General features: G+C 40.5%; 1 protein-coding gene across 2 annotated transcripts in view; it reads right to left on the bottom strand.

The window, feature by feature from the left end:
- Positions 1 to 1,429: 1,429 nt before the first annotated feature.
- The window catches only part of igsf11 (immunoglobulin superfamily member 11), a 109,721-nt gene continuing 84,514 nt past the window's right edge, over positions 1,430 to 26,636 (bottom strand). Inside the window, exons 3-8 of one of the 2 annotated variants that reach the window (XM_055011964.1) lie at positions 22,613 to 22,776; positions 12,832 to 13,039; positions 11,713 to 11,868; positions 9,840 to 9,962; positions 7,738 to 7,885; positions 1,430 to 6,146 (exon numbers count right to left, since the gene is read on the bottom strand). In XM_055011964.1, the coding sequence (XP_054867939.1) occupies positions 5,588 to 6,146; positions 7,738 to 7,885; positions 9,840 to 9,962; positions 11,713 to 11,868; positions 12,832 to 13,039; positions 22,613 to 22,776 (1,358 nt within the window). In that variant the 3' untranslated portion in view covers positions 1,430 to 5,587. The remainder of the gene's footprint in view (positions 6,147 to 7,737; positions 7,886 to 9,839; positions 9,963 to 11,712; positions 11,869 to 12,831; positions 13,040 to 22,612; positions 22,777 to 26,636) is intronic. The other variant, XM_055011965.1, reaches the window with a different exon arrangement.

The raw sequence follows: 26,636 nt of genomic DNA, 5'->3' as shown, positions 1-26,636 counted from the left end.
TCACCATAATTCAGATTTCAGAAAGAAGATAATTAACGCCAATGCTCTAGTTTGGAGTGTGAGCTCACACACATAGTATACACACAACACTCTCACATGCACAAACACACATCCTGCTGATGATATCTTGCACAAAAAATGAGCACAGTTGTCAGGGCCATCGCCCTTTTTTAGTTGCTGTCTTCCCAGAGGTCTCTGCTGTTGATTCTTAAAATTGGTTTGAGGAAAAATAAAGGAATTCTGATTGAAATTCAGATGAGAAAATGAAACCTCGAAGATTAATGCAATTCAAATGCACTAATTAAGACTGCATTAAGAGAAGTGTTCTGCCAGCTGCAAGAAATTTCTCTCCAATTCAACTGAATTTATATAGGCCTAAGTCCATTAATGCTCAATCCATTACTGATGGACAACTTTGCCTTTTATAATGAATGCTTAAGAATTTACTGTCTTGAACTCTTGTGAAGGGGTGTGAGACTGAATTAAAGATGTCTTTCTCAGTAGTAGCAGTGCAGGCTGCATGTGTGTGTAAACACTGCCCCCTAGTGGTTCGTCAAAGCTCTTTAGCTCCTGAGGATTCGAGTCTAGTGCTCAACTGGTTAAAGCAATCATGCGCATGTATAAATCAGTCAAATGGACATGCAAAGAAAGAAATTTCATGCACACATGAACACACACGCTCAAAAGATAACACCCAATTTCATAAATTCCATGTGAATCAGTATACTTGGTCACTGAGCAGAAAGAATTCTCGTTTATGCACACTAACAGGCACTCATTCACTTGTCCTCAACCTAATCAACTGCTCTGTTTAATTAGTAGCACTGCACAGAGTGGGTGTATTAAACATGAGCATAAAACTGCAAAAATACAACTGGTAAGCATGCATATCCTAAAGTTAATGTTGCTGGATCTGGTCTGAATCTTTTCTTAGAAGACATTTCACTTTTGGAGTATTACACAATTTGTCTTGGGAATAGAAACCACAAGTGTGTGAAGAAACTAGCACACTTGCATATCTTTCATATTGTTATTCTCTACAGCTCCCCCTCTTTATGGCTGTCTTAACAGCCTGCAGCAGCACCAAAGGCTCCATGAATGTGTTTCATAGAAAGCTTGCCAAAGCCTGAAATGCATGTATATTGTTACAGAGACAAACCCACTGGTTCCTCCCGAACACAATACCTGCTGTACACAAGACACGTTCAATTTCATGTAGAATCTGTAGCATTATCACTAAAGTGTAGTGACATGTTTCCATTTTCTTAATGAGTCTGATCAACTGGAAGGTTTCATTATCTGGCTAATTTATGCATATTAAACACATACAGTTCAACATCATACCACATAATCATACACACACACACACACACACACACACACACACACACACGCACACATACACACACAGAAAAGAGCAAGATCTCAATTAGAATGTATTAACAATATTTATTCACTACAAGTCCAGTGTTATTTTTCCTATTTCATTTCCAACCCAACGGTAAGAACAAGATGTATGTTTTTTGATTTTAATTTTTTTCTTTACATATTTACACATTGGTTTTACTATCGGCATTATATCACATCTGTCTATATACACAACCCACACACCACCTTGTGTACCATATACCGACCTATGGCCAGGGTAGAAGATGTATGCTTATTTAATTTGGGTTAAAACTTCAGTAGATTTCTACTGATTGTGCTCTCGTTCCTCCGTTTCTCCTGCAAACAGAGGGCAGAGAATGAGTAAAATAATCTCAGTGTAGCTTTTCAGACTTGCCACTCTCTCTGGTAAGAATAAAGCCAGGGGCCTTAGAAGACGAGTTCCTTTTTAATGCTGTCAGCCAGTGTTCAAGGCAGGGACACTGGGAGAGATGGTGAGTGAAATCACACACAGACAGAAGACTTTATTCTGAAAACACTGTCAGACAAAAAGGAAGGAAAGAGGTAACTGATCTTGTGACATTTGACCTCTTTCAGCCTCTCTGTACTTCTAAATAAATCTGTGAATGTACCGTAGCTCTCCCTCACAGTAGACAACACTGAGAGGAAAAAGAAAAGAAAGAAAGAAATGGAAACACGTGTTTTTACCAACACTGATCGGGTGTGTAGCTGTAATCAGACCTGGGTCAAACGTACAGAAGAACAAGGGTGTTTGTGATTCATCCGGACTGATACAATGTGATTGAGTATAGAATAAATAAGTAAAATGAAAACTGTAAACTAGAAGCCATTCTGGTGATGACCTCAAGGCAAAAACTGGGAATTCAGGGTTCCTGATTGATCCAGGTCTGTGCACACTGTAGACCTACATCACTGACAACAAACTGTGGTAGAAAACTGGTGTTGACTGGTACTCATTTGGTATATATTAGGGATTTATTCCATAAATATGCAAATTATTGTCAGGACAGCAATAATGCAGAAATATATCATCTTGGTTATTATTTACTGCCATCATGATCGAAATATTTGGTGGAATTATATAAAATGCTGCTTACTATCATGTCTAAAATATTAAGCCAATAACTTTAAATTAAATGCCAACCCTTACATACAAACTGGTGACAAGTGAAAGGAAAGACCAAAAGAAATTGTAAAGTGTTTGGCCACCAGAACAATTTCTATATGCTAAAACATTGATTCTCCAAGTCTCTGGAACTCTCCATAAGGGATTTAACACAATTCATCCAAAAGATATTCAATTATTTGGTGTTTTGATGATGACGGTAAAGAGCACTGTCTAAATTAATGACCCAAAATCTTCCATATGTGTTCAGCTGCGTGGAGATCTGGTGACTGTGAAGACCACAGAATCTTCTGATTTACATGATTTTCATACTCATCAGAACATTCAGTGACTCTTCATATCCTATGGATGGAGGTATTGTCATCCTGGAAGAGACCACTACTATCAGAATAGAAATGTTCAAATCACAGGATAAACTCGATCCCTGATAACAACTGTGTATTGATTTGCAGTGAGCCTTTCATCTAAAAGCGACCACTGGATCCCCTCTCTGCAGGGTTTAAGCAACCAGGCCTGTACTGCTCTCCTGGACTACAACACCGTTTGCAAACATCTCACTTCTGTCCACATATCTGTAAACCAGTGCCTCTGGTTTCTTCACAACTAACCTTTAATTTGTGCCATCATCTTTTTAACGAGGGTTTTATGCACCGCAGGAACAGTTAAGGAAGAGTTACACTTCTATTTTACCTCACATTTCACACTAAGACACTAGCATTATCATCAAATGTGAATGGTCAAACACAGTTTCCAATCCTATTTGTAGCTATCTTTCCCAAACATAAATGCAGGCGTCACTTTCGTCACTGTTTCTGTTTATTAATCTGTTGTGACTGAAGCTCCTACCATCTGTGCCTCAAAATCACTGAGGCCTTTTCTTCTTCCCATTTCAATGCAAAGTCAGAATCAACTGAGGCTGCTCAGCATTTTCACCAATGCCAAAGAGCTTGACTGGAGGTCACTTTCTTAACTGTACTATGCAACGCACCAGTGTGGAAGCATCTTCTGTCATTCTGCTTCCTCACTCATTTATTCAGCTTTTTCCTTTGTCACCAGTCTGTATATAAATTATATATGTATATACACTTGACCTCCATTGACTTTAATAACATTCATTACTTGTAGATGGAATGAAAATAGTAATTTGATAAACCTCAAACAATGATTAAATCGGGAAAGTCATCTAAATAAAAGAGTAATTGAAGAGAAAAAAAGTTTACAATAATAAATTGTGAGACTGTATTTGTTAAAATTGGAAGACCTTTAGGGAAGTTTTGCCCCAGTAAGACTTTAAATTGAAATGGTACATTTATTTTAAACCTTTCCAACAGACACAAAGAGAAATTTGTGGAAAGCAAAAAAAGACCCAAAACACATATTTTCCAATACTGTATGTCACACAAATAATTGCTGTCAAATATTGCATCAAAGCTAGGAGAAACTATTAGAAATTATTGTGCATTCAGGCACAAAAAGAAATTAGGATTGCTAGATTTAGGAACACTAACAGTTCAGACTGTTGAGATTTGGTTAAAATACAAATACATAGGTCAGAAACACAGTGATATTTTCTACCATATACAGCAGAGGTGTTATTTATAGTAAAACATATGGCCATTAATGTTAAACCACATTGTATTTACCTCAGTCCTTGTAATGAAATGACAATACTCAGTAGAAAATGAAAATGTATATATAAAAAAAAATCATCCCTTCATTGAATCAGTAACACTGTCTATCAAACCCAGCTTGTTGTCTAAATGTAACAAAAGAAAACTGTTTTAAAATTAAGACACATGAGTTGTAAAATATGTATTAGACGTGTAATGTATTTTCTTTGATTCACAACCTAGCCTACTGTTGCAATATGTACAGTAGAAAACAGTAGGTGTTAGCCTTTATGGAGGGGGGAAAATCACCTTTAAATATATATTTCTCTTGTCTCTTCATAAAGCATTTACGAAATAAGACATTGTCTTACCCTCAAAGCAGCACTGATGTGACATGAACCAGACTGGGACAACAGCAAGGATGAAGACAGCAAAGACTATGACAAAATCCATCCACAGGTTCAAGTTGAAATCTGAAAATCCAGCACTTGCACCATCTTCATATATCACCAGTATCTTCTATGTGTAGAAAAGTTTAGATTTATGTTTTGTGTATAAAGCGCATTATTAGTAAGACTGAGTTATTGTTCATAAGACAGCAGTTTTGATATAAAATTACTCCGAAAAGTGCAAAAACATAATTAAGATGTTTGCATTCAGTGTAGTAAAGTATATTATGCAATGTATTGCACCCAAAAAACACCATCCCTCCTCTAAGCTTCTAAGGCCATTTCTACCACCATTGTCTCATTCTTTTATGTTCCTCCTTTCTCCCAGCAGACGTGAACATTCACTGTTTTCACTGTATAATCCCCATCTTCTCTGACATTGCTGTCAATCAGAAATCACAACCGTGAGAAGAAATGATTAGAAAACAAAACGGACTTAATTTGTTATCCTAAATCAAGGGACACATGCACTTATGTGGGGATCCAAGCTCGCGTCTGTCTGTCTGACCATGCAGTATGGACACACTGAGATGACAATGCCTTGTGTTGCTTTGAGTCCATCAAAAAAGATCCAAAACGAAACAAAAAAAAAAAAAATAAATCAACTAAATTATCACAATGATCCAGCCCTGAAAAAAACCTGGGAATCCAGGTTTTGCAGGATGTTTCACTCCAGCTTTGTGAAATGATCCAAGTTCCCACTGCACCCACCAGGAAATCCATCCAATAAGGGGATGATTAGATTCCATGTAGTGCTTACCTACAAAATAGAGGGTCCTGTCCATCAAGGAATTGGCATTAAATGAACTCCGCACTGTAAAATCCCAGCTTGTTTTGAGATAAAAAGGTCGAGACATACAGAAAGACACAATTGTAAAGGGCAGTGGGCTGCTTCAGCCCATATCCGGTCAGTTTTTCATCAGCGGATTTCAAACATCACCACCAAACACTCACTTAGTCTCGTTTTCAAAGCTAACAGTGCATCAAATCAGGTTTCAGACCAGCGAGCCTGCTCTGTTCTGTGCCGGCACCATGACCGGCACTGCCCCCATCCGCTCCAGTGTGGCCTGACTCACAGCGTAGGAGTGTGTGTGCTGCCCGTGTGTGGACGTCACCACCGGTTTGAGGCTCACAGAGCCATTGCTGCGCACCATGGTGGGAGGGGACGGGGCAGAGTTTGTGGTGACCACCAGAGTTTTGGGTGGGGGGAGCGTGTGGCTGCCATTGGCAAATGATGTCGTTGTTGCCGTCGTCGGCGGCGCGTGGCGGGACAACGGGGTGGAGCCCGGGGCTGTGACTACTGTACTGTGGCCGTGTGCTGCGTTCTGGGCCTGTCCGTGTCCATGAGCGCCGTGCGCAGCAGCTGCAGCGAAGGTCTGGCGGGTGTCTCCGTTGTAGCGCGTATAGGAGTTGGTGTCATAGTTGGGTTTGGGGTTGTGCCAGTAGCGACTGTTGTATGTGTTGGTGGAAGTCAGAGTGTCGTTCTCTGAGGAGGAGGCGTCTGCATGGAAAGCCTTCACTGATGACGACCTCTTGGGAGGAAGATCATCTTCTCTGTAGGAGACATTTCAAAGAGAACTCAGTCAGTTTAGTTCAACAAGCATCTGTCTGTAGATAGAGCTGATATAAATCTTAAAACTGATTTTTACATTAACAATAAAGAAAGTACAACAGAAGTGACAAATCCATCGAGAATGATTGCCTGAATCTGCAGTTCTCCCAGTTCGACATAGTGTGGTAGCATCTTTGGTTTGGTTGACTTTATTATTTTTATTTCACTCTCACTGCACATCACCTGTCCAGCAGCAAACAGTAGAAAGACAAATTTAACAAACAGCTGAGATTTCTAGACCTGAGTAAATTCTAGGCCTCATCAGATGGCCTCACAGTTTAAACTTTGTGTTTAAATCTTCTCTTATAGATCATGTACATTTAATTGCATTGGCTGTTGCATGGCTGTTGTACACAGTTCTAACAAAGCCACAATTCCTGGAATAAGCATTGTACTCTAAACCTTGATGGTGCTTCACTGGCTGCAGATGATATGATGTTGTGAGAGGTCAGTAATATAAGAAGAGTGAGCGTTAAGATAGTATATTCGTTCATCTTCAAATATTTAGCAGAAATCTGCATTAAGCATTAATAGAGTTTCTCTGTGCAGTCTGTTGAGGATGCAAAGACTATTTATTTATTAATTTACACTCTTAGATCTTCCTGGAAAACTACCAGAATTAAATGAATTAAACTAACAAAATCTAGATGTTTATTCCAGTGTTCACAACAACATGTTCACCTCTGACAGAGATGTTAAGTTTTACATATATTTTCAGTAAACTGTAGATATACTTTTGGTAAACATACAGTAAATGTTGGATACAAAATGCGTTCATATCTTTTTCCATGAGGAGCAGATTTGAGAGTTAAGCTTCTGATACATTTGAGATAAAATATGTTCACTGTGACTTTGTGATGAGGGAAAGCAGAGCTTTAGAGGTGGAAACTGTGAATGGGGGATAGCAGCCCAAAACGAGGCAGATGTATCCCAGTCAGCCAAAGCTTCAGATATCCGAAAAATGATTTATCTTCCAAATCATTCCTGGAATAATTCGGGGATGAAATTGTAGCCCATGCAAACAACTGACAGAAACTCACAAACTGTTTGAAAAGACAAATTAGCCTGTGATGCTGAAAAATGAAAAATTGGAGATTAAATGTATCTAAATGCTCCAAACTCTAAATCCTATTTACTGGACTACAGAACCTTTCAGCTTTTTAAAATTCAGCAGACAGGCCACAAATGTCACCCTGCCACAGTCTGAAATATGAGTATATAATCAAATACATCTGTTGTTGTGGATAAACTGTCTATCCTTAGAAGTAAAACAAAATAAAACATCCGAAATGAAATACACGTATTTCACAATATGGAGAGAATTGGAACCATCCAGTTATCTCAAAGGAAAAACACAAAAAAGTAACATCTATTTTCTGAAAACAAGTGAATTGACATATGCAAGAATGATGAACTATAAGCTTGTGGCTGAGTTCACACCATTCAAATTACATTGTTAATGCACTTTAACAGTCTTTGGATGTAATGAAACAAAGTAGTACTCGAGAAAAAAATCAGCAATCGGACCCAAACCTGATCTCGTTGGGAATCTCCTCCTCGTCGTATTTGTTCTTGTTCTTCCAATAGAAGAGTGTGACCGCCACCAACAGTGAACAGATAATGACAGCCAGGACTCCCGTAGCGATGGTCCCTGCTATCAGACCCACACTCTGAGGCTGGGCTGCAGGACGAAGCAACAAGAGGAGAATCTTTTACAATTATCGATTTAAAGTCAGTCTAAGTTATCCAGGATCCCCCTAAACTGAAGAGAGAGGTGGAACAGTTGCAGAAATCTAAACAAAAGTAATTATAGAAAGCTGATTTAAATCTCATGTCCAAGATGAGGTGCAATTCAAGCAATTCTGTAGTACAGAAGTAGGACCCCCCTTTTTTTAGATTATGTGACTCTGAAAATGCAACATCAGAACCTTGTGGCAAGCATTGCCTAAATAATAGCAGTTGTTTAATGAGGTGTGACCGTGTACATTAAGAGGCATGTGAGAAAAAGTGCTGTAGCGTGTCTTTAAATTCCAAAATGAACATGAATTTAATAAAACTAAGATTAGAACAACAAACAATAGGGCTGTGAAGAAGTCAGCAATATCAGCAATCCATGCAGTGTATAGCTCCATGCCTTATGTGCTTCACATGCTTTTTACTTTTAGTACATACTGCAGCAGCTGCCCTTATGTGGTACAGAGTGTTGCATGCTGTGTGCATACAATTAATGACTCTACTTCAACAAAATATTGTGTTTTAAGCTTTGACTGCTTTGCTCATTTATCGATCTCAGTCTGCAGTGTAAAATTACATCTGTTTGGTGTCTAAAGCTTGTTTATACCGACTGAAGACACTGTGATGTACCGGTATCTTCTGCCACGTGGAGGATTATGGGTCAGAATGGCCAGAAACTACAAAACTTGACCAGTTACAGTAGGACATTCTGTTATTTTTGGCATACTACATTCAGCATACTACATACTGGGACACGCTTTATTTCCGGCATGCGACATGATGTGATAGTATGGATGCTGGAATGCACCCAGAGTGAGCATATGGTTCATCTTTTATAGCCTGGAAGACCCAGATGAACTGGATAAGCCAAACATCAACAGTGTTTTTAATTTATTTTTTTTTTTCACATGCAGCAGCCATTCTGACATGAAATAGTAGATAAACACAAAGGTTACTGATGACATTATTGCACCTAAATACACCAGAATCTTCATTACTATCATTAGTATAGGTCTATTCCCTGGTGGGAATAACAGCCTCTGAAACAGTGGGAGGGGTGATGGAGGACCGATGTGGATATGTGAGGGATTTCATGTCGCCTTCAAGAAGGAGCCCCAGATGCGCTAAACTGTGCCAGATGACAGTTTTCAATGTCCAGCTGCCACGGCTTTACACATGAGTAGTGCTTGCCAAAAAATACACTCATGTCTAAAGGGAACTCTGTACTCTAACTCCAGCTAAAAAAAAAGTCTGACGCTTCTGTGTGTCTGATCCAAAACTGTGGCCTGAGTTTAGGGTATTCCATGTTTACATGCGTAAAACATGCTTTTTTAAAACAAAATCTTTACAGGGCGAAACAACAATATGGAATATTCTGTCTTTTCTTACCCGAACATACTCAAGGAATATGGAAAAAATGAATGGAAAAGTTTGGAGAAAAACTTGAGACCCACCGTTGTGTTTGACAGACAGACTCAGCACTCAGCTGGTATATTTCTGATACTGAGGACTGGCCTGTCACATGCTGTCAGATTCCAAAAAAAAAAATCAATGTTACAGTCTTCCCTGTCAAGCTATCCAAACTGTCTGACCCTGTGTGACCTTAACAGCTCTCTGTCTTTTTCTCTGTCGGTGTCAAATGTGAGGAGTGCTGCTATGTGCAAGATGTTCCGGTCATGTCCTTATATTGTTTGTTTGCTTGTTTTTCTGCTTATGTCTGTGTTTGACAAGTGTCACTCAAAGAGAAGGCTTCCAAGTTTAGTCCCATCTGTCAAGAGTCTGAGTGACATAAGGAGACACTTTTTCCATGTACATCCCAAACAAACACAGTCCCTCTGCCTGTGCACGACATTGACGCCGTGACATTGATCTGACTGATCTGTGTGTTTGAGTTTACTTACGTGCTACAACCTGTAGGTTGAGTAGACATGTGCTTTTGCCAATTGCGTTGCTGGAGGTACACTGGTAGAGTCCTGAGGTGCTGGTGCTGATGTTTCTCAGTGTGACAGTGCCCTGCATCTGGTCTGGAGTACACACACACACACACACACACACACACACACACACACACACACACACACACACACACACACACACACACACACACACACACAAACAGAGCCACATAGTATTTAAAGTGACTAAAACACAAATGCACGGACCTGCTGTTGAAGCAATGTTCAATCATATTTTGTTTCAATGTTATTTAAAAACCTCACATCAGATTAACTTTAGGATATATAAAACTGAACAGACTGAATTGAACCTGTGAAATCTGGCTCATTTTGATGTTCATTGTATGACTTCTACTATCTTCCAAAAGAGGGTGCTATATACCTCCTAATACAAAGACTGCAAATATGCTGTGAAGCACAACAGTGAAGCTGCAGATTATTTTTCACAAATGATGAATGGGTTAAATTGTGAGATAAGAATCATAGAGCTGTACACTACTGGAGTCTTTTAAAAAGCCTCAGCACTTCCTCATACTTCAGTTGTATAGGAAGTCATCCGGCTCTTTATTTGTTCTCTTGGCAATAACATGACAGATGTCACTGCTGTCTGTGTCAAACTAAACAAACAAAGAGTTTGGAGTGACACTAAGATTGTCAGGATCGCATTTCAATTTCAATCAAGTCCAAACAGCAGAAAACAAACTTAGATATTTGCAGAAGAATACTAAATACAGACACTACATGTTTGTTTGTTTTGTTGTTATTTTTAAGTGCAATGTCAAATACATACATCAATGGATAAATATATAAATTTTAAATTCAATTTGCAGATGCACAAATAGTGTAATCTGTACATAATAACTGCAATGTAACTATAAGTAACTTCAATTCTGATTCACAACATAGGCTACATGTCTTGTATGCAAATATTCTACATGAAAACAAGCTAGCCAGTAGTAGATAGATGTCATATGCTTAGTTTGATTTAGATTTTTCTTTGTTCTTTCAAACCAGTACCACTCTAGTTTTGGTGAAATACAGTCTGGACTCTTTGAAGCTCTCTTAGATGTTACCATTTCAAAGGGTTGACTGCCAAACATGCAAATTAGCATTTCACAAATACTGATAATTGACATGCATTCAACAAAACAAGATCCACCTTTGTAGATTAATTTGCAATTATGATGAACTTACTGCTAATTTGCATATCTTTCTCTGCAGTGCTAAGGGCTGTAAAAGAAGAAAGAAAAGCTATAAAGTCATGGTAGTCTGCTGTGTGTAAGTAAAGTGACTTCTGCACAGGAGGCTTCTATTGACCAGTAGTGTACAGCTGGTGAAAATTGTTTGACTGTGCAGTGGACACAGCTGGAAAAGAAAGGAGAGTCCATTATACCAGTGATCTCTGATGCTGAAAACCAAATGCAACTTCAAATAATACACCTGTTTACCTCCTAGTAACTGGAGGGCAGGAGGAGGTGCACACATTGTGACTGAACTGATTACGCCATTACAGTTCTCAAAATGGCGAACGTTGCCAGAGTTGGTAGTCAGCATGAGGGAAGACGGGACACTCATTTACAAAAACACATTGCCGACACACAAACTCATTCACAAATGCACAGGTTTGAATCCATCCATCCATTATCACCCCTCAGCAGGATCAGAGGAGGGGAACCTTTGGGCGGGCGGTAGTTTCGGGCCTGGCACATGACAGGTGGTGGTGATGGTGGAGTTGGAGTCTGAGCTACACTATGTGTGTGACATTTACCAGCAAAGGTGGGGCAAAAGGGGACTCCGACGGCCAGCTTGTTTGTAATACCTTGCATGGCGTTGTGTGGCAGCTTGGGCAGCGCGTCTAGCTTCTCCCAGGAGTAGGACGGTGTGGGAATACCTTCCTCTGAGCTGCAGATCAGCATGACATCACTGCCTACATCCAGCGTGCCCTGGATTCGACATGCTGGCACCGAGGGGGGCACTGGCAGACGGAGAGAGTGGGTGGTATCATGTTAACCACTTTACAAAGCAAAAGTAATGTTTTCCTAATTGCAGAGGAAATGACATATTTTGTAAATAGCTGAAGAATCTCCATGATCAAATACTGTGTAAATACTGAAAAATGAATGATAACTGTATTTAATTGTATTTAAATATATCTATATTTTTATTTCTTTGGAACTTTACAGTTTGCAGAAAATGCTTTTCTTAAAAATAACCATATACTAACACATTATATTCATTTATTACTCATGTATGTCACACAAATAGGGTATATCCAAACAGTTGCATTTTATGCAGTTACCAAAGTGTATTAACATTTGGTTACAAAAGATAGGTTGAACCCTGCTGTGCTTTAATATACACTGATCAGCCACAACATTAAAACCACTGACAGGTAAAGGAAAGAAAACACTGAACCTCTTGTTACAAGGTGATGTTCTGCTCTGAAATCTTAATCCTGGCATTCATGTGGATGTTACTTCAGCATGTACCCCACACCTTAACACTGTTCCTGACTAAACACATCATTCTCCATTGGTGATAGCACTTCCCTTTAGCAGCTGCCTCCAGTAGAAGCAAGTCGCACCCTGTCAAATGGCAAAAACTGCTCAGCAATGGCTCGAGGATTAGGACCAAGAGCTCATGTTGTTGCCATAGCTTTCACACTCCCTATGTTACAATATGATCAAGTCTCTGCAGGACACGTCGGAACAAGCCCAATCCATGGAGGCCCTACTCCACAACCCACACGACCCAAAGCCGATGGTATAAGTGCTAATACACCAATGCATCAGAACTGTATTGAAGGCTTGAGGAGGACCTACACAAAGTTTAATGCTGTGGCTGATAGAAGCAAAACAGTGTTCCTATCTGATATTTTTTAAAAACATTAAACACTTTGATCAAAAGAAATATTCTGTGATGATGTGTGGTTAGTTACCCAACACTGTGAGCCCAATGACACCGATGTTGCGCCCTCCTCTGTCTGGGAGGTTGTTGACCAGGCACTGGTAGGTCCCAGTGTCGGACAGCTGGGTGTTGTTGATAAAGATGGAGGCACTTGTGCTTGGCATGGTGGCCACGAAGCCCACACGACCATGGAGATGATTGGCGAGGCTGAACACCTGGCCGCCCTGGTAAATTATCACCTGGATGGGAGAAAGATTTGAGAGTTAAAGAAAATAGAATAAAATGGGGAAAAAATAAATGGTAAAAGATGGAAAGCAGAGATAGACATTGATGACAAAGAGGTTGGAGAAAAAAAATGTAGGGGGAAAGAAAAGAGAAATACAAATTAATATCATAAGCTTAATTTTTTAGTGAATCTGTTTAAATAAATACACGAATAAATTTACTCCCACTGTCTGGGAAATGTGTCAGACAGTGTTCCATTTTCTAAGTGGTAAGAACTCAAAGCCAATCAGATACATGTATTTCTTGGACATCTCTTTCAGTGGCCTGTTACACATCTCTCTCACTAGAGGGAGACTTATTTCTACAAAGAGGCTGAAAATAGACAGAGGACAGAGTAAGTAATGGAGTGAACTGATTTTTATTTCCCTCAAAGAAACAAACAAACAGACAGACAAACTAAAAAACCCTTTTATTTGTAAGTGGTCCTTTCCACCTTAGTGGGTAGATTCCGGGGGACAGAGTACACGCTAAAAGTATGCTTTCATGGTACTGTAAGGCTTTCCAGATAAAAGCATACACTAAATGGTATGCATAATTGAAAACACCAACTTGGAAACATATAAGCTGCAATTTGACGAATCCAAGAGTAGCAATGCATCTGCACAAGGGGAACAAATCAAGTGAGAAGTTAAAGCAAAGCCAAGCTCTCATCATTACATCAGCAGCCTCTGAGAATAACCTCGATGGCAGGACATTTGAGCAGATGAACTCACGCCTTCAGGTTGAGGTAATCTTGATTCCGGTCCAAATTAAAGAGCAATGGAGGTTCAGCTTGCTTAAAAGCTTCCGTCAGGCGTTAAACTTGGGCTGAACAGCTCGTTTGTGAGGCCGAGCCACATGCAAAACAGCTCTCACCCCTCAGCTGGGCCCACACAAAAGATGAAGGACCCACACAAACACATGGTGCATGCACACTAGTCTGGTAGTCACACGTGCACGCGCCGACTCGCACTAGCACGGCACACACACACACATGCACACAAAGCATGGAGGGGAATCAGAGGAGCTATTCACTTCGCTGAAAGGAGTCCTCATTGAACTGTTCAAAGACCCAGGCAGGGAAACAACCAGCACCAGTGTGTTCTTCAGTGTGCGTGTCTGTGTGTGTGGGTGTAGATGTGTATGCATGAGAGTGACAGTTCGAATGAAAGTGCAGGAGTGTGTATGTGACTGTGTCCTCCACTGCTGCTTAACGATTGTAAATTGCGTGGCTGCAATTTCCTGAGTGCAGTTCGCTCGCTTTGTCCTCTTATGTGCAGATGAATAGGCAGCTCCTCAGCTGTGATGAGAGCCTGCAACTGCATCTCGTCTGCGTGTGTGTTTCGGTGTATATTCAGTTACTCACCGGGAGTTTTGAGTTGTGTGTGTGTGTGTGTGTGTGTGTGTAAGTGTCTGCGATTGTTCTGCTGCATGTAACTGTTGTTCAGTCTAATAACTGTGTGGTCTCACTTCCATGTCCATCTTTTCTTTTCACATCTTTTTACAGGTTTCTGTCTGTCTGTCTGTGCTTACCTCTCTCTCTAACAGACAGACCGGTGTGACCTAGCGCTACACTCCTGATGACCTAACAATACAATCTGCATGCTCGGTGAAAGTGATCCAATCAATTGGCCTCACACACAACATTCTGTGTATGTGTGTGTGTGTGTGTGTGTGTGTGCATGAATAAACCAAGGATTAAAGCGGGCGCTAACCTGTCTTGCATCTTAGACCTGTGTCCGCTATTGCATTTCTTTGAGTTCCTGTGGGCATTTGTTTTCTACAATACAAAAGCGTTGAGGAACAAATCAAACATTAGAATAATCATATGCTTTTGTACAAGTTTGCACTGAAATGTGTGACATTCCACCTATTTTCTCATCTTCATGCCTCTGTCCACTGTGTTGATCCATCCATATCTATCACCTCATCCTCTCGCGTGACCTGGTTGGCTTTGTGGCTATGCGCAGACAGAAAAAGAGGTCATGGCTGGCATTCAGATGGCGACCGGCCTTAAGAACTCTAGCTGGACAAGCTGGATACCCCACTGCTGGCCCAGAGGTAAACCTCTGTTTTATCCTTTCTCTCCAAAAATCCTACACACAGATACAGTAGATATTGTATGTTATCCCGAGTCTGTGTGAGCCACCACAGTAAACCTTCAGATATTCTCTGTCACAATACCAGTTTCATGATCATATCCTACTTCTGACTGACCCCATAAGGGCCCTCTTGGCCCCAGACATGAGGAATGCTGCCATCGCCTCAATAAAGCCTGAATAAATCTGTAAACCCCACAGCTCCCTTCAATTTACTGACTGTAAGCTGCCACTGTTATCTCTTTCTATCCTCTGAGACATGTTCTGAACAATATGGGACCATATCCATTCACTAATGTACTATTACTAATACTATTGATTTATTCCACAAACCGCATGTTGCAGTACACATGTTTTGGCAGCCATTTTCACCACAATAAATGATCAGAATGTTCAGTCAGTCATTGTGTTTTTAAGGCTTTTTTTTTTCTCTGTGGTGCATTCAAGGTCACGATAACAATGGACTGCTTGTTGTACAACTAGGCTTTAGTCCAAGATTTCCTTGCGAAGTCTCGCAGTTTATCATGTCCATGTTACTGGCCGACAATGGCACATTTACACTGAAGTTAAGAAACAATATGCTTTGTTTGTGCAAAACAAAAAAACTAAGATAAACAAAAGCCAGAAAAAACTCCGGATTCAATGAAAGCTTGACGAGGGAAACAAATTAAATGGAAGAAAACTCAGAAGAGGAAATTTAAAGAAAAAAACTTTTCTCAGAAAATGTGTGGGTGGAAACGGAGCTAATAGTGGGAAAAAGGATTTAGAAAAAAAGAAGAAAATGTTGGAATTTACCACTTTAATACACGATTGTTTTTCAAAACATTCCTACCTTGGGTGTTTAATCACCTCCCACACTTATACAATGCAGATTATAACCGCAAAGATGGTACACGCAAGTATGCAAATTCAAATGGCCCCTCTGGCATGAACACGAGATGCTGGTAAATATAATCAGCATGCACGTTTATGCACGAGTCAATCTTCAGCGAGGTTATATATTCTAGTTACAGCTAATTACAGAGTTTCAATGATAAGGAAACAAACAGTGGGAGGCAAAATGCAGTGCTTACTGTGCTATAGAAGGAAAAAGTTGTAAAATGCGACCTCTGTGGTGCCTTTGGAGCAAAGGCAGAGAATTCCTGTCTGAATGAAGAGGTGTTGAAGTGGAACTAGTCAGCAGGATTATCATGAGCGAAAGTGAAGGAGGTCACTCTTTGGATTTTTCACTCTACCGTGCGTGGATCCTCAGCTATATGCAGCATTAAAATCACACCCCAGTCATAAAAACCCACATCTGAGCTTAAACGTCCTCAGAAATGTACAGTGTGAAAAGTCACAGACCTGGATTTACAGAGATCATGGGTGTGGGCTAGAGATGTGAGCTCTTCAGCTGAAGGTTACGGCTTCTAGCTGCTCTCAGCTGACCTGAGCTGTCCTTAAGAAAGACACTTGAAATCCTACTCGTGAAAATGACAGTGTACTGTTGCTGACTATGCATGACAATGTCCCCGGAGGTAGGGAACCAAATAAAAAAAGAATTCCTGTGCACTAATCAATAAAAAGTATCAGATTATTGTATATGAGAAAGTGTGTGGAGGCTGAGTGTATGAGCCATGGATGCTTCACATAGCGTCCTCTTCTTCTTTCCACAGGGAGGAGTTATAATATCACACAGAGAACATGGCATTTTTGATTGCAATGGGTTCATTTTCCTTTAATGTGCCCAGCAAAGAATGTTCAGGCAGGGTAAAAAGGGGCAAGGGAGGAAAAAGGTCATATTTTCAGGATATGTGAATCCAGCATCTATTTGAGCCAACCTCTGGCAGACTGCTGGGTTCAGATGGGGATCAATGTGATCATCTAAAATACTATGACAGATGTTCTCAATTACAGATTAACATCGTTTCTGCACCGCGGATTCTCTGTGACCTCAATTTCACCAGAAGTTCATTTCACTGAAAGTGCACAATTTTCACTACTACAAAAACCACCAACAAACAGCTTCATTTCCAGGAACTGACAAAAACTGTTTTTTCAACACTGAAAATCATTTAGAAAACAACCCTGTAAAATGTTTTTATCAGTCCTGAGGGGAGTAAAAACTCTCTCTCCAACTTCTTCTCTTCAACTACCACAACTTAGAAGAGAATATGTACCAAAATTGAATTTTCAAGGACTTCTGAGAAGACTGATGATATTAAACTGCCAGACTCAGCACACTGAAGGAATGTTTCCAAATTCCTGAATCTACAGTAAGCTCTTGACCTTTAAGCCATTTTGATGATTGCAACAACAAAATCAGTTTCCGAAATCAGTATCACAGGTGGTGGAAGAGGAGAATGAATCTGCAGCTTTTATTAGAGCATAAATAACACCAATATCCAGCAAACAGTTTAAAGAGGATAAACAACAGCCCGGGAACATAAAACCATTGTCTAGTTGTGTCTGTGTGGGTGTGTTTATCTGGATTATCTCACACCTAGCAGCCCAGACAAAAGAGGTCAGGACGTTTGATCACAACAACAGCATGATGGACAGATTATATATGCAGGAAACAACACAAGAACATGCACACACATCCAAATACACAGGTACACTCCTCTAAGCTACATGCCAACAAGTTGTAATCTGACTCTTAGCTTGTCCGGTAATCAAACAAAAAAGACTGCGAGCTCACCAAGATTGAAGTTGGAAAGTTATGGATTGAAGGGTAATATGCTGGAATGATGCAAAATTTAAAAGAATATATTTCATGTTGTATAGGGTATATTGCATGTATCAGTTCCTACAGAAGAAGGAGCTGTACAGGGGATTATGTTGAGTCATCATATCAAAATCACACCAATGTCCAAGTCGTAAATATGTTCGGGAAACTCAGATTAGGTCAGTTCTCAGACAACAAGTTTTACTGTTTTGGAGTTGTGCTTATTTGCTTTCTTGGTGACAGTTAGATGAGAAGATCATATGCAATCTCATATCTGTTAATGATGAAACTATGCAACTAGCAGCTGGCAAACTTCTGTAAATCTGTAGAAGCCAAGCAAAAACGGATGTCGTGACAACCCTCCCACTGTTTTGGAGGTGGCCCTATAGTCTATTTTAAAAGACAATTGGAAGCTATGGAGGGGTGTCAACTGATACGACTCACCTGGGCCATGCAGAGTATTAAAGCTTTCCTCTCTGGTCTCTCTTCCCTAAAACCCTACATCAGCCTGTGTTTGTCTTCAACAACTCCACAGCACATGGTACACATCCATTTGCTGCTTACATCGCTGTCATTAGTCACTTCTACACCCCATGGTTTGTGCGTGTGTGTGGTGTGTGAAAATTGCCGCTTCCCAGCCAGTTTGTGTCTTTCAAGATAATTAAACACGCATTTAATGGATTTATCGTGGTAATGTCAATGCGCATTACTTTTAACGACCATAGAAACAGCTCCGCAGTAATACAGTCATCTTGTGATTTCTAATAACCTGAACCCTCAAGCTATCAACGTGGGTATTATATACATTGAAGAAAAGAATAGAAGCAGAAGATCATTGGAGACTTTTCATACTCAGCCTACGGCTACTACAGGATGCTCTTCATTAAACTTTGAATATTTTAGTTTGAGTACATGAGCTGCAGAAAAAAGGTGAAAATGCAATGTTGCAATTGGAAAGGAGTTAAACAACTGCAGAAATACAATTACATTCATTTGAGGTCATGTGCATCCAGGATTCCCTTTCGCTGTATTTTTGTTTCAATAACTCCTGCAAAAAATCTGACATTGTGTCTGTCTGATTTTCATGTATTGTAGCTACAGTGGATTGTCCAAACTTTTTTTATATACTTAAAAAAGACTCTGCTGTCACTAAATACAGTACAAGGAAAACACTGAAAGTGGACCATCTCATAAAAAAAGAACTACAGGGAAGCTAAGAAACTCCATAAATCTGAGGGAACTGAACAACCAGGAGATGAGGCTCTGCGAACTCATTTACATCTTACATTGCACATTGATTCATTGTTACTATAAAAACTTTTTCATAGCATTATAATGCTTTATAAAAGAATGATGTGGGGTTTGCTTTGTCTGGTATTATCTAAAAACCTATTTACTATGGGCACCTTCCTGTGTGATGTTTGCATGCTCTCCTGTGCCTTCATGGATTTCCTCTGAATGCTCCAGTTCCGTCCTACAGCTTAAAGACATGGTAGATTTAATGTTTACTTGATGCTTTTCCATGGTCTTTGTGCTATGCCTGGGATGGACTGTTGACCTGTCCAGGGTGTAACCTGCCACTCGCCCCATTGTCAGCTGGGAAAGGCTCCAGCCCTCCCACAAACATCTCCAGGATAAAGCGTGTAGAGCTGATGGAGGGATGGATGGACTATGTCTTTCTTTTGCACTAATTACTTCAGAAATCTAACATCTGAGCAGACACCAGATGCACCAGGCTGTCACACTAATAAACATAATATATGAAGCCCACACTTGTCTCATTAAGTTCCATTCTCTATAATGTGGAGTCAACCGTGTAGGCTTAAGGCTATAAAGCAGAGGGTGAAGTCTTAGACAACATGGCAATAAAAGCATCAAGGAAACGTACCAAAGGATTAATGTGGGGAACAACAAACAGTCGTGTTTGCACTGTCAGAGAAGTCGACAATCTCGTGCCGTTACCTTTAAACTGTGCATCATTTCCCACACACCTATCTAACCAGGGCAGCCATATTTGAGCAGAGAGAGATCGGAGTGGTCAGAGTGTTCTCACTAAAGTGCTAACGCAGTGTGTGCAAGTCGACACAGTTCTGTTCAGTAATTCTTAATGGCTTTTAGCATCAACTATAATCATTTATGACACTCTCTCCCTCGAAAATGACCTTGTTCTTGTTCTGTCACCCTGCACAGCACTTGATTTCATCGCACACTTTTTTTTTTTAAGACAGCTCACCGACTTCAGGCACACAATCCGATGGAAAAGTGTAAATCGGACAACGTTTGCTCCTTCTTCTGTGTGAGCGCACAGATTGGGTGCCGTTGCATATGTATGAGGGTTCATTTTCGAGGGATGTTTGTGACAAGGTGCGTTTAAACGCTTGTGTGGTTGCACCCAGTGTTCCCAGGTACGCACTGACCTCATGCATGTCACGCAATATAGTGCGACGGTACAGAATGAGAACGCGGCAAATAGGGTACAGCCTTCTACATTTTTCAGCTCCCATCATGACATGTCTGTCATCGTAAAGTCATGCGCATTCATCCATGGGTAAGTGCCTATATGTGTTTGCGTTGACTGTTGTTTTTAGAGTCTTTGTGAGTGTGTATGTGTGTGTGTGTGTATGAAGACAATGGTATAAGGCTTTTTCCACAGGTGTGTGCATGAGAGAATTACTCTTCTATGTGCACATATCTGGACATGTGTATATACGTATGTCTGTATTCACATTTGCACTGCATGTGTGAAGTCAGTAAATATACTGTATATAAGCCCTGCATGCATGTGAATTTGGACTGCATTTAAACCAGCAGTCTGTCCGATGCCAGTTTTTGTGTGTGTGAATGTTTGTGTATGCCAGTGTGTGTGTGTGTGTGTGTGTGTGTGCCTTTGTGTGTGTGTGTGTGTGCGTGCGTGTGTGTGTGTGTGTGGTGAGAACAGCTGCGATATAGAGCCTGTCGTGGGCGTGAGTTAATTAGTGCAGAAGATGATTGTATTATTTGGACGGCCGACCAGCGCCGGGGTTCAAAGTGAAGGGAGGCAGGTGAGCTTGTACGGCCTGCAGCTGCATGTTAAACAACTCAAATGGAATCACAGAAGTCCCACAAGGGGGGAGAAAGTGTGAGATGGAAAGAGGGAGGGAGGGAGGAAAGGTGAGAGGATGAAAGAAAACAAGAGGAAAAGGCCATCAAGAAAGAGGCCAGTGAGACAAAAGTAACAAACGGACATCATTTAAATCTAAATCACACAGTGTTTTTATGTGCAGATCAAATTGCTAGTAATCTTTCCAAACACAACAGTAAAAAGACTTTAAGATGCTCTTGGAAGTGAAGCTGAAAGTAGAAAAGTGTCACATAACATTGCTGTCCTGCACAGTTAGACTATAAGCACACCTTTAAGCTTACTACTACATCTAAATTACTCTATAGTAATTTCTATAGCGTATTACTACTCTAAAGGTGCGATCAGATGCACCGAAAAGAGAAATGCTGTGTGTTTGCTCAGATTTTACTGTACATTTGCAGTATGTATATTTTTGTAGAAAAAGTCAATGCATATATGATGCATGCTACGTGTTAAAATATATCATTGCAACTCTGGACTGTATCATCATCATCACCATCATCATGGCCAAGAGTTGTGACAGAGCTTCCTGCCACACTGTGTGATTGCATAATGCAAATTTCTCAAGTTGAAACATTTACAACTTGAGCAAAAATTTAAGCATCTTTAAATTTACGCTACTTGTCTGGGCCTGTTCACCTGTGTTTCCCGTTCTCACTCCCAGGGTTTCAAAATCTGCTTTTTGGCGAAGTTGCTGGCATCACAGAGACACACAAAGGGTGTTCTTTGGTATTGGTACCACCTGCGTCTATATTGTATGCTGACAGATGTATAGGAGTTTTTTCCAGTTTAAAAGAGTAAAATAAGGACATTTGCTAAGTGGGGGTGCTGTAAATCACAATTCTTTCAAACAGGAAGCTGCAGTTCATGTCTTGAGTTGGACCATAATTGTTTCACCTAATTTTGATTTATTTCACTACTTAAGTTATGCTGTTTGGTTAACTTTAAGCACCAAAACTGCTTGATTTTGTTTAAGAAAAGATCATAATTTGGGTGAAAATACACCCTTTCACAATAGTAACCACACGTTAGAGGGCAAACTTCTCTTTACCTGAAAAAGACTGACAGTGATGATATTGTGTTACAATGTTGTTTACATTGTGTTAAAATGTGATGCCAAGGGGTCCTGACAAAGCAGCCCTATGTGTTGAGCTGGGAGTGAGACCAGGCAGTATTCTACTCACTTTCTATGCATTCATCCAACCTCTGAAATTCTCTTTACGCTGTATCTGAGCACACCTTGAATCAAATTAAGTCTTGTGTACCTGCTTTGACTGTAACGTTGGTAGAGAAGCAGAACGGCCATCCACAGGATGCATATATAGTAATATTGCATTGGAAAATGAGTTATGTGCATTTCAGAAATATACATTTTTGTACATCTCTAAACAGTGCACAGCAGCACTGACTCTGAATGAGTTTGCTATTGAAAGCAGGATATGATCACATCTATTACAGTGAAACTTCTATTACAGTACTGAAAACAAAGGGTTTAGCTCTAACTGGGTGGCAGAATTCTGCCTTCTAGGTTCAAATATCAAGATTATGTTTACAACAGTCCATTATTTCTGATTTTGGCTTTGGTTTTCAGTGTCAGTGAGTGCATGTAAGTGATTCATACCTGCTCTGGCTGGTTAGCGTTGGATAGCGGTATCACCATCCAGATGATGTTGAGGTTGTTGAGGGCAGCGCTGGTGGAGAAGGAGCAGGGTAGGATGGCTGCTTGGCCACGGGCCACCTGGATGCTGCTTTGGGACACTGTGACATCCAGCGCCCGCACACACACTGCAGGTGGAGAGAGGCAGCGATCAGTGTTTTGATTCACCACAGAAAAGCACACATAGTACTAAGATGTAAACTAATAAAACAGGGGGACAAAGAGAGCGAGGCAGACGTCTAAATGTAGTCATTCCCAGAATACCCTGACAGATGCATCTTGAGTGATGTCTCCAATAAATCTTTGCACTCTGTTAGAAATGCGACAACTTTAAAGTCTCCCTGCAGGCTACATATGATCACCTGTATATCCGATTTTGGAAAACTTGCCTTTAGTGAGTGAGAGATGAAAATGGACACACACACACACAATATGATTCAATACAACTAATATAGACCAAAACCTCAGCCATGTGCACTTACATGTGCAATATTTTAAAAAGCCAAATGTCATGATAAATCTCTCAGAGCATCTTTTACAGCAAAAACAAACATGATTTCTGAAGAGCCAAGCCCCTCTTCTGAAATTCTCTCAGCAACTAAACAAACATCTAGACCACACAGCGAAGGATCACATGAAATATGTAACAGTTAAATGGAGAAACACAATAGTCTGTCTCTTGAGATATTCATTTTCTGCATTTGCTAAAACAACTTGTTTCTTTCATCCAAACACAGGCTGGAACAGTGCAAATGAACAGGACAAGTGGGGATAGTAATGGTCATAGTGGACACTATTTGCTGCTTCCTGTAGGCATTCAGCTCACTAAACGATCATGATAGCTTGTTTTCTTGTGCAACAAGGGAGGTCTGTCCTCTCATGCCGAGGAACTAAGGAGCTGCCTTCCTCATCTGGACTCAGCTGTCAGCCATAACAGACCCACAGAGACAGATATGCACATGCTGCATCCTATTTCTAGACCAGCTAAAGACATTAGGGTCTAAATCAAGTTAGATCTCCCCCGCAAGCATGCATCCATGTACAAAAACCCCAATGGGAAGTAATCTTATCGAAACATGATGAGGAGGATGATGCACTGATATGATTACGGATAATTGATCATGTCCTGTGAATCGTTCTTATTAGTGATGATGTAAAATGGTGATCTTGCCATAAGTCAGTAGTAGAAACCACCAGAATCTCATTTCAATCGTTTGTAGTCAAGCAATGACAACACTGGACAACATAAGATATCCTATGAAGTTATCCATATTATTTCTAGGTCATGGAATATAAGGCCTTTTCTGTAGTCTGCTTAGAATTTCAGGCTTTGAGATTCATTCCTGCCAAATTTGGGTTTCAATATCACTGTCATATTCTAGCTGACAGACGGCCTGTTGCTCCCTGCATGTCTGACCGAAACCTGCTGGACTGCCTACGCTTTCCTTCTGCTGGCAGACTCCACAGGCCCTGCAGGCTCACTGCTGGGCCAGGGGAGATAGGCAGCACTCAGAACTGCTCTGCTCAGTTATGGTTTATAAGAGATATATCCATGAAAAGAATCCCAATGAATTATGCAAGCAATTTCACTTAGAGGCTTTATATTCCATTGGAATGTCAATATGCATCATTTACTGTAGTATGATTCTTCACTGTAACTCAGTTGCTTAAATAATAACCCTGTGCAGCGCAATCTCCTCAGTGCGTACGTCACGATGTAGCTAACGAGCTCCCATTACCTCTTGTGACATCTACAATCTGAGGGCCGCCATTATAAATGCAATAAATTACAAACGCTTGGGTCACTACTCTAATCTGATCTTCTTCTGTCCTCTGTGTACACAGTGTTCACTTCCTGCGCAGAATCAATCTACGCTCTTATTGGAGGATTAACAGCGGCGAGGAAGAATTTTATACAAAGGGTTGCGACCTGAAGAGAGCAGATTGTGTTGGCAACAAGAGATCAATGGAAGAGGATGTTCTCAGTGGTCAGATACGTATTAAATATGCTAGAGAAGGAAGAAAGAAAGAAAGAAAGAAAGAAAGAAAGAAAGAAAGAAAGAAAGAAAGAAAGAAAGAAAGAAAGAAAGAAAGAAAGAAAGAAAGAAAGAAAGAAAGAAAGAAAGAAAGAAAGACAGAAAGAAAGAAAGAAAGCTCCTAAAGGAATGAAGATAGAAGGAGCATCTTATCATCTCTAAGCCTCCTCCAAGGCAGCAGTCTCTCAAGCCCACAACAGCTGGAGGGCTCATTTCAAAACACTGGATTAGGGAACCTCTGCGCACAGAGCCTGTAAGCTCCCACAACCACAGAACAACACACACAAAATCACAACAACGAGCACATACACACAAAGGCCAGCAAACATAAGTACACTCACACACAGGTGCTCTACGTCCACACATGACATTACCACCCACCGCCACGCAGACACACATCCTGACTCGTCCGTATGTGTACGTATGGTGGCCCTTTAGGGACACTTCTAAAAGAAAGAGCTGGGAACTGCGGCATTGCTTGGCATTGCCTCATTATTGCACACACTTCTGCCAAAGCTTTATGCCAGCTCCCCGGCTCCACTCATGAAGCATGTCTGGTAGACAGCCGCTCATCCAGAAGGCATCCAGTGCAGGGTTTGAAATGTAAGGGATGAATGGTGAACCACTCGTCGTCAAATCCGGCCACCCACATGAAAAATGCACACAGTAAAGTCAGTGTATACAAAATGATGTAGTGACTTGACAACTTGAGAAGAGCCGCTGTGGCTGTGCAGGGGTAAATTACATCTTGTAATCACCAGGAGACAACAAAAGTGATTTGAGGAACTACTCTCACAGGCAGGCCAGGTTTGGTTTTGATTCAGCAGTGGTAACCCTACTGTGCTCTACGTTATTTTACTATTTACGCCCAGGGCTGAGTGAATCAGAGTTCTGCAGCCTGCTTCATATCTCCGGGCTAATGTGCATAGGTGTGATGTAAACGAGCTGTCCATGGGTTTATCATCCGGTCCTTTCTATTATTCTGTCCACAAACATCTTGTTTCCTCCTCTTCCGCTCACTTTTAGCCTCGAGCTGCCCTGAGGTAATGCTCAGCTGGACCCAGATCAGCCAAGAAACAGCAGAAGTTAAAATCTGATGTTGACCATCTTTCACCCACAGTTATGAATACCTGTGATAGAGAAGTGTTGTCTTTATAGGACGTCTCTTTTGTTCCCATTTTAAAAGGAATATTAGCATTTTGCACAATCAAGGGAAATCTGTTATGTTTAGATGTAATTATACATTATTGTATTTTTCTTTCTTTTCTTTCAGTTATTACCACCCAGTCCTGTCTGCAAAAAATTACATTTCGATATGAGTAAACTGCAATCTCAGTTCCGCTTTGTGTGAAACTTATTTTCTGTCATTTTACATTTGAGGTATCACAGATAAATTTCAAATCAAATTAGATTTGCCATTAATTATATTGGTTGAGTGTCGCTCCTTTTCAGCCAGCCAATAATATACCAATCCTAATAAACTTAGCCATGTGACTCTGACAAAACCTTACCAAACAGCAAGTGAAACTGATTCAGAATAATGGACCCAGACTGAAAGCACACCCCATTCTCCTGGGTGGAAGTCCAGTTGCAGACTTGTAATGCTGCTCAACCCTCCAGTGTCCTAGCAAGGACTGTGCAGCTCATCTAACGTCTAAACCTTTTCCTTTTCTGCTCCATCATAATCTTACTTTTTTGGCAGAAAAAGTAAAGTTTCTTTCAAAACCTAAAAGTTAGGAACATGTTTGTGCAAAGACGAGGTTGTATCACAGTGTGAATTAAAAAAAAATATGGGGTAGTTCTTAATGACAGTGCTGGTGATTGATGCTTGATCTTTAACATCCTCTTGAAAAAAGGGAACTTTTCGATAAGTGATCTTGATTCAGTTTTGTCAGTTGCTCTCTGATTGGAAAGACATATGATTAAAGTCAACAAAAATATGTCGACAAGAC

The sequence above is a fragment of the Amphiprion ocellaris genome, chromosome 7 (assembly GCF_022539595.1).
Source record: "Amphiprion ocellaris isolate individual 3 ecotype Okinawa chromosome 7, ASM2253959v1, whole genome shotgun sequence".
Classification (NCBI taxonomy): Eukaryota; Metazoa; Chordata; class Actinopteri; family Pomacentridae; genus Amphiprion; species Amphiprion ocellaris.
Note: the sequence above shows the minus strand (reverse complement) of the source record. Positions and strands in the feature narration are given on the sequence as shown.